We start from the raw sequence: 9448 nt of genomic DNA, 5'->3' as shown, positions 1-9448 counted from the left end.
TGTTATGGAGAAACTGTGAGATACACTGCGAGCAGCATTGGTACATTATGCCTACCGTTTGACGCATAGGCCTATTCCCGCTTTATGAAGTGCAATTATCTGTTAATAAACTTGAATCAATTAAAGTAATTGTTTTGTTCAATTGCTGCTTTCATAACTCGAAATGTGGCCAAGAATAATTTGACAATATTTGGATTCAACGCGGCCAAATAAATGCTGTCTATAAAATAAACAAGGTGATGCGATAGAAACACTGTTGGAACGGAAGACCTACCTTCTTCAATACACATCACACTATATCAATTACAAACGGTTGTATTTAGGCATCCTAATCCTTTATTAGTCGGAATGAACAATCGAAGTTGATTGCATTTACCTAAAACTATTGGCACAGCTATTGACTAGAGATGCATCCGAGCCTGGAGCCAACCCAGTGAGTTTCTGCACCTGTGTGTTCAGAGGCGGATACAATGGTCATATGGGTCGAGAACAACATTGGCTATAGGTCTACACAGCGGGAAACGTTTCATGTAATCAAGGTGTGAGAAAATGTATTAAAACAGTCTACTTGCAAATGTGCAACCACACCCAAATGATTACCAATTCTCGCAGGGTTGGCAGGTTGGTTGATTTAGCCTATACCTGAATTCTCACAGCCTACAGTAGTTTGTGCGTCTGGAATATGGTTTATTAAATGGGGCGACATTTGTTTTACTTGAAAACTAAATGCTGAAACAAAAACTATAAGATAAAACCATATCACGTAGTTCAAACAGACAAATAGCTTCTGAAACAACATTGTATTATGTGCAATGCGTTTCTAAGCCTACTTTAGTAGGGTCGTTCGTTTCTGTTCAGCGGGGATTATACAAGGTTAGTGTGTAGACATTTTGTGTGGTTGTGCTGAGTTGGGTGTTTGTATCGACGTGAGAGACAACACAAAAATGCACTTGCGACATTCCATCAAACTCTTATCAGGAAAAAGTCGGCAGCAGCATTACAGAATGGCTGCGTCAGGAGCAGCCAATGAAGAATGAATGATCCCTTCAATGTGTCATAAAATCATCCCTACTAATATGACTTCATGGAAGGGGGATGAATGCATGTAGCCTACTACTATATACAATTTAACAGCCATTGAAAATAACACCTCTAAATTATAGATATCGTCTTCAACCCACGGCTTCATGTTGCCTTCAGCCTTGCATTTCGTTTCTAAAACGCTTAACTAATAAGACAGGAAATTCGCAAACGATAGAAAAACGTGAGCTCTACCTATGACATTTAATTACGGGCTGTATTGGCTCTATAGTCCCAGTTAAATTGTATTTCGCTCCGAATGCTGTTGCTAGGGGAGCAGGGCGTATTCGCTCTCTGACCGCAGTTGAAGGGCAAATGAAAACCGTGAATATGATCCAAATCCGTCGTTTTCACGAGCGCTTTTACGACAGGCGGTATCAGGACGTCGCCCAGTATGTATTTTGAGTGTGAAATATGGCTTTTAATTATTACACGGTGTGATATTACGCTGGTTTCTATCCATTACCTTATAAGGAAGGGCAGAGCTGTATCGTGCCTGGTTGCAATAGGCTGGCGGTTGCCGCTCTGTGAAAGATCGTGCATTAACCCTTGTGGTGCTGAATTATAGTTGAGAGGGAAACGCTTTATGTATCAGCTAGAATACTTGGCATTTTGGTGTTGACTTCTCGACTTACCCCTCATCTAATCGTTTCGAGGTAGACCTGATCAAAATGTGTCACCATTGCGGCATATACACCAAATGAGCAAGGGTGTTATCGGTCGTCTAATCAATCATTAATTTCCTACAAACGAATAGCCTAAATATTAATGGCACAACTATTAAATGAAGTAGTACCCGACACAGCAGGGTAGCATATGAAGTTGCTTTACTATAGCTCGTACCTTTCTGCACATGCATTTTAATAGCCTATTGAAATATTATTGAATTACATTTTAGAGAGCACGTTTAGCTATATAGGGCTAATATAAGCCTAAAGTTACGCAAAATATCGATCACAGCAGCCGTCTGATGTCTATCAATGTTCAAATGGCATTTGTGAACGACCAGAGCGTACGAAACTGGTTTCGGTGTAGAGTAGCCTAGTGCATGACCTAGATATTTGGTAACCTCATAACCGATAGGCTCTCCACATTGTAAAATAATTCAAGCAGGCTACTGCATTGAGTATGATCATGAAAGTCAAAAGGTAAAGTCAATAGGCAGCTTGTGGTCGTCGTTGAAGAACATGGCGCATAGCCTACTGGGGTCGCATTAAACCAATGCCCACTGAATGCCCCTCTTCATTCAATTGTGCCCATTTCTTTAGGAAACCTTAAAATATTACACAATTTCCCTTTGAATAATGTAAAGTTATTATTAACATGTTCAGCATTCACAACAACACGTTTATATTCATCTGAACGTTGACACGTGTTGTCCCACTGACCAATTTCGGCTCTTAGGCTTCATTATGAAAACTCTTTCATAACGTATTTTTATGAGTGGTTTTTGAAACCATTGCATAATGTATCTATTACATTTACAGACACGATCATCGTATCGACAGGCTCTTATGTGTCTAACATTCGGAGAAGACTTTGCACCTGCGCCTTATATTCTATTCTGTTCTATTCCATTCTATTCCCAGCAAGTTGATGATACAAATTGCCAAGTATAATGTTGGGGTAAAATAGACTATAAAGCATTAATACCATGTTGTTATACACCTCTGAAAAGTCCTAAACATGAAACATGTTTTCAAACTACATTTTTGTATTTTATTTTTCTAAATGGCATTGGAAGATTCCAATTCAACATACGTATTGTGCTGATCGAATGAACCTGGTATAGGATACATATTTAGTCAACAAAGGTATGGTTTGCTCGTGGATGTAAATTATACAGTAATGGATTGTAATTTCCATAGCTGCCTGTCTCTTGCAGACAACTCTGCTCCACACACACGGAGCGGGTACAAACCTCTGCCATTCACCTCCCCCTCTTCGCTCTGACGTCATGTGCCTGGCTATTGCATGAAGTGTTCTTGCAGCCCCACTAGTGTGGACTGTGGATATCTTTCTGCTTACTGCCTTCGAGCCAGGACCCAGCGAGAGTGTGTGTGAGAGAGAGAGGAGAGAGGGCAAGAGAGCGACAGAGAGAGCGAGAAGGAGCGAGAGAGAGGAGTGGTGGAGGGATTACAATTTGGTTTCTTATAACTGGAAAACTACCAAAGGAGAGAACGCACCGAGTGAACGAAGGCATCAACGTATTTCAACGTTCGTTCGCTTCAAACGGATTCAAGCCAGAATGGAGCTACCTGCCGCGGGAGAGCACGTCTTTGCGGTGGAGGGTATCGAAAAGAAGCGCATTCGGAAGGTAAAACTTCTCACCAATGCACATTTCAATAGCGTTGAGCTCAATTCGAATGTTATCGGTTTTCTTACCAAATCTCTTTCTCCCTTTTCCGACAGGGAAAAATAGAATACCTGGTAAAGTGGAGAGGGTGGTCTCCCAAGTAAGTGTGAAACATTGATTCGTGCATATGATTTAAATGCTCGGACACACTATAGTATTTTGCAGGCAGCAACCGATTTTGTTTTTCAACAAAAAAATCCTCGCTCGAAAGGCAGCTACGGGGACGCGGGCGCGAGCTAAAGAGAGATATAGGGGAGCGAGAAAGAGAGAGGGAGAGCGATACGGATGCCTTCACTAATTTATGCGAGGGAAGGGGGTAGGCACAGCCATGTAATCCCGTTTTAATTATATCTGCACTGCCAGCGAATTTACGAGACAGTGGCGTTAAAATGGCCGACTGTAACTCGGTGCACAGTGCAAAGATTATTGGTTTTATACCGTTCGCGTTTGGATAGAGCAGGGACCCTACCCTGTCTTTTGAATTGTGTACTGCTCTCTCTCTCTCTCTCGCGTAGCCTACTTGAGACATACCCAGGGTTATTTGCTATGGCAGGCATGATCCGCATTTGTTTTGGAATTGGCTTCCCCTGCCAGACATAGTGACTCATCCAAGAGATGAACCCATTAGTAGGCTGTAACACATGGAACATGCTGGTGTATAGGCTACTTTACGCATGAAGACTACTGTAACGACATTGCACGCTAGAGTCAAGAACAGTATGTACTTCATAACCCATCATATATTGAGAGACGACCTTAGCCTCTATATTGTAAAAGGGAATAGTCTATGTTGTTTTTCTCAACATGAATTACATATTTTTGTTCTGTTCTTTCTACAGATACAACACATGGGAACCCGAGGAAAACATCCTTGACCCGCGCCTTCTCGTGGCGTTCCAAAACAGGTGAGAGACTTTGGATATGGCCTAGCAGCCTCGAGTTGAGTCATGACCTTATATGGTCACGAGAGGAGGGGGGCGGTGGGTAGCAGCGCATGTTATTCATATACCACACAGCCTCCCATGGGGGGATGTGTTTGAATGTTGGGAGAACTCCAAAGACACGCGTATGGATTGATTAGATACGCGCACGTGTGCATAGTTTTAGTATTAAATTCTGCATTCTGCATTTTAATAGCCTAGACAAATCCATGGCTTGTTGTCAAGGTCTGGGTCTCAATGAGTCCATGCTCCGCGGCATGGCAGTTAATGTAGGCTAGTCCTATGCAAAGAACTGCTATAAAATAAACGGAGAAAAATAAACGGAGGAAGTTGTTGGAATTAGACATTCGGTGTGAGGTTGTCCATCAATAAACTATGTAAATATATGTATGAAGTCAATATCCTTCATTAGCAATCTTACTATTGGCCTAATTTACCTGCTTGCGGCCCTATTGTGTAGCCTATTACAATCGGAGACTTGGGCTGCTGTCAAAAGTGAGCCAGTCTTGCAGGTGCAGGAAATAACGGCGATGGGATGCTATTGTGAATGAACGACGAATTTGCGCATATAGGCCTAATGGTATTTTGATAGTCTGGTCCCTGTGAGTCAATTCATGAATATGTCATTGTGAAAGTTCTTATGATGACAAAACCACTCTTGTGTAGTCCGAAACATGGGCTGATTTCAACCATTAGCTTTAAGATTCAGGCGACGAATGATTAGGCCTATCGTTTGGCTACATTCAAAAGCAATGGGATATTTTAAACCACATTTTATTTCATAACTATTGATCGGAATAATATTTGTATTCGCTAAAACCTTTGGAGTATCTATAAGATTTGATTATAAGCAAGGCTGCATAACAGTATTATGTCTGGGCGAAAGCCTATAGGGCTTAAACAATTTTGCGCCGCAAATTCACAAATAGTCTACATCACAAGCAATGTCATGCATACTCGATTGCGTTAATGACAACATATGTCGCAGTCATTTCACTCCAACAACGTATCACAACAGCATTGCGTGGTGCAGGCGGCTGGTCTCTCTCTCACCCACGGGATAACCCAGGCTACCCGCCCCATAGGCCACCACCACCACTCCGTGTTGCACGTCGGTGTGGGGACAGGGAGATGCATAGAAGGCTGAAGGCCTAAAGGACGGGGGATGGGTATCACATTTATGGAAACCGTAATTGACATCCACTGCTCTCCGGCATTTCCAGTTGGCGACCTCATATTCTCCAGTCCCCCGGCGGCCTTGTCTGTGTCTGGGCTGGACGGTCGGTCTCAGAGCGCTGCCTCTGCGCTGTGTGGGGAGGTAAGGAGCAGGCCTGTGTGTTCGGCTCGCTCTGCTCTGGTCCCGGGGGATGGGGGAGGGGAATCGACATGGGAGGTTGTAATTGCCAAATCTTCTGTAAAGGGAGGTTGCCCCGCTGGACGTCTCCGGTGTAAAATCACACCACGTTATTGCTTTATGATGCAGAAAGTTCACGGGGACTGGCCGTGTCATCACGGGTTTGCTCAGTGTTTTGCTTAAACATTCATACCGTAGCATAGTATGCCTACTACATTAATGCTGTGTGTTAGCCACATGCGCTAATGCACAGCGGTGCGGGTGCGTCGAGTCCAGCTGCCATTGGGCCAGTGGGTTATATTCACGAGCTTGTTATGACTTAAGGCCTCAACCAGGGAGCAATTATTTCATATGGACATGACTGTGCATATGATCACAACAGAACCATAACGTCCTGCACAGCTCTCTCTCTTCTTTTTGTGGGGAGAGTTTTGTAAACCCAAACAAATATAATGTTATTCTTGGTAGACTATAGTTCTCTGGAATCTAGTTATAAATGCATTTATTCAGTGAGTGTAATTTACTCGGGAATACAACCCAATATATTCAAATGTGCATAGTTAATAATAGACCATTGTGTTCACCTAATCTTTATGTAGGGTAGATGCTGTTGTGCTGCAGTTATTTCATTTTCACTAAACCCTACTTCAACCTTGTATTTATTCAATTTCATACACACCATGTGACCCTAATTAGGATTTGACTGTGACAGAACCATAGGTAGGTGTAAGGACTGGCGGTGGGAGAGGATGTGGAAAAGAGAGGGGGAGATTCTCCCCCTGCTGTAGAACTAATTGAATTCCTTCATTATAATGAGAATATGGAATGATTGGCATATTACTATGGAGAGAGTTATGCAAATACAGACAGACCAGAATGCTTTGCAGCAGGTCACACTCGGGTCTTCATTAGCCTTCAAAATCAGAATTCCACTTTCAACCTTGAAGAGATTATTTAAAAAATAATTTGGTCTAGAGATGCTACAGAATTATTAATAAGAACAATAGAGTGATATATTTGCAAACTTTGTATTGTTTGTGCACATCTGTCAATATGTACAGTTCATTAATATGTTGTAAAGCTACCAGTATGTCAATACGTCAAACATTTTTTGATGACACAAGATGATGTTTCCTGCCAACCTCCACCCTCATGGTAAATATATGTTTTTTTCATCATCTTTTACAGAGAGAGACAGGAACAGTTGATGGGATATCGTAAACGTGGACCAAAACCAAAACATCTCTTAGTCCAGGTAACGATCATCATCCCCACCTTATTGTCCATATTGTTTTTATGTTTAATAGTTCCATTTGTTTAAAAAGAACAGGATTTTCAGTCAGCCATTCTGTTGACATGCCACTAAACCGCAGTTGCGATGCCACTGAACAGCAGAAAGACAGAGACAGAAAGAGACAGAGAGAGAGAGAGAACAGAAGTTCCTGTAACACACCAGTGTTAGGTGTTTTGGAGATCCCTGTCATTATATCTGTGGTTATTTTGAGTAGATTTGCATTAGGAGAGAGAGAGAGAGAGGTATGGGGTCCTCCAGCTGGTCTGGCCTACACACTCATCATGAAACCCAGTTTGTTGCCTCAGGCTCTGGAAGCATTGCTTGAGCGCATTCATTTTATTTTATGCTAATAGCCACATGTGCAAATGGATGTTTCCCTTTTAAGATTTTACAAGTGTTATTTTCTCCTCCCCAAATGAATAACCATGTTGCCTATGGGAAATTTGGTATGACATTCCATTTTCACGCGTGCAATTTGTTAGCTCTAAAATGTGCCTTTTCTAGAATTATTCAAAGCAGAAGTGAAAGAATAACAGAACACAGTTCACAGTTCCCGGAGGTTGAGGATTTTGTAAGAACACACTTGGAGACAGATTTAATTACAAACGGCTAGTGATTTAGTGCCACTGTGTTTATTACTACGAGTAGTCAAGCCCTGAAAGACCCACTTCATTTGAAAAACAACAAAATGGCAGCCCTGCCACTTAGTTTGCTACAAAGCTGACGGATAAGGCTGGAGAAATGTAACCACTCTCAAGTTCATAGATATGGATGCAAGGATAGACAATCCTCAAAAATGTCTGTACAAAGTGGGCCTTTAAGAGACACACCACATTGCTACAACCACACGTGGTTTGACATCAAGGATCAAGCGTGACATGTCTAGTGGCACCTAAGTGACCCTGAGGTCACAGACATAGCGTCTTCCTCCCCTTTCTGAAATAGCATTCTCGTGGCCTGGGGGGGTGGGTCATGCATGGGAAGTGGAGAGGGAAAGAAGGGAGAGGGATCTGAGAAGATGGAGGAAGGAATCCCAGGAGGAGAGCACTGACTGGATGCTCTCCTCACACAAAGTTATAGATCGATTGTCTGTGTCCTTTATGCCAGGATAGCCAGGAACTAGAATGTAATGTTCCGATAACATCTGAATCCCAATGTACAAATGTAGCCATTAGCCAAGGCCTGTGTGTTGCATTTAGGCTTACAGTATGTGGATAATTTATGCAATGATATTGTATTCTTGTGCTCTGACAATGTCTTTGAATTACCCTTGAGGGGATTGATAATGTCCTATTGGATTGCTGGCTAAGGCTAATGACTAGTTATGAAAAGCAACATAGCATAAATGTAGACTTAGGATAGATTTCTGTTGGTTATCTTTTGCCTTTTCTATTTCCCTCGTCAGTTAAACCCGAACAATAAAAGATGAAAGGAGTGCTTTCATTTTTCTAGAATAATAACCTTCCATTGTCTTCCGACTTTTTCAGCTTCCCTCGTTTGCACGGAGATCCAGCATCCCTGCTGGATTCGAGGAGACGTCTCCGGAGACCGAGAACCACCTCAGGTCAGACCCGATCCAGATGCACCGCTCCCAGCCCCAACAGTACCAGCTGAACAGCAAGAAGCACCACCAGTACCAGCCCAGCAAACAGGAAGTCTCAGCGGACCAGCTAGGCAACGGGAAGAAGAAGTTATTCTATCAGCTCAACAGCAAGAAACACCACCACTACCAGCCTGACCCCAATATGTACAACACCCAGTCCACCAGGCCCAAAGACGTGGTCAAAGGTCAGGAACCCAGTCCGCCCACCAATCCCAACCCTGGGTGGAACCTGCCGCCGGCACTGCAGCAGAAATGGGTTCGCGACAAAAACACGGGCTGCCTGAGCAAAGTCAAAGACGTGACGGTGGTGGAGATGAAGAAAGCAGCGGTGCGTGTCAACGAGGCTGAGAGCGAATGCGCCCTGAAGCCCAGCCCAAAGGAGGCAGCCCTACCCAGCGCCGTCAGCAGCAAGATGAAGATCATCAAGAACAAGAACAAGAATGGACGCATCGTCATCGTCATGAGCAAGTACATGGACGGCAACAAGGCTGGGGCGGCCAAGGGTAAACACTCTTCAGACTTGACTGGAGAAGAGAAACCTCAACACGCCGAGCAGTCAGACATGACCAAGGTACAGGGGACCACCAATGTCCCTAAAGAGATCTGTAATGCCAGTTCTCCTCCGGCCGCTGAGCATCCCAAGAAATGCTCTCCAGAAGACGGACATTTCTCCAAACCATCGCCCAGCACGGCTGAGGAATACAACACAGAGGTTGCGAGGGGCCAGGCGGACTTACCGGATGATCACCCCCTACAGCTAACCACCAACCCAACCCCTTCCCCCTGGGCGATGGATACTAGCCTCCCCACCCCTAGCCCG

At 43.6% G+C, this 9448-nt stretch overlaps 1 protein-coding gene across 2 annotated transcripts; it reads left to right on the top strand.

The window, feature by feature from the left end:
- Positions 1 to 3060: 3060 nt before the first annotated feature.
- Positions 3061 to 9447, top strand: LOC129833643 (E3 SUMO-protein ligase CBX4-like; the record flags this gene model as incomplete). Of its 2 annotated transcripts, XM_055898350.1 has the most annotated exon segments (5): positions 3061 to 3397; positions 3493 to 3536; positions 4276 to 4341; positions 6920 to 6986; positions 8513 to 9447. In XM_055898350.1, coding segments are annotated over 5 exon segments (1181 nt in total), but the record flags the coding sequence as incomplete, so codon positions are not given.
- Position 9448: the final 1 nt, after the last annotated feature.

The sequence above is a fragment of the Salvelinus fontinalis genome, chromosome 34, assembly GCF_029448725.1.
Source record: "Salvelinus fontinalis isolate EN_2023a chromosome 34, ASM2944872v1, whole genome shotgun sequence".
Lineage (NCBI taxonomy): Eukaryota > Metazoa > Chordata > Actinopteri > Salmoniformes > Salmonidae > Salvelinus > Salvelinus fontinalis.
Note: the sequence above shows the minus strand (reverse complement) of the source record. Positions and strands in the feature narration are given on the sequence as shown.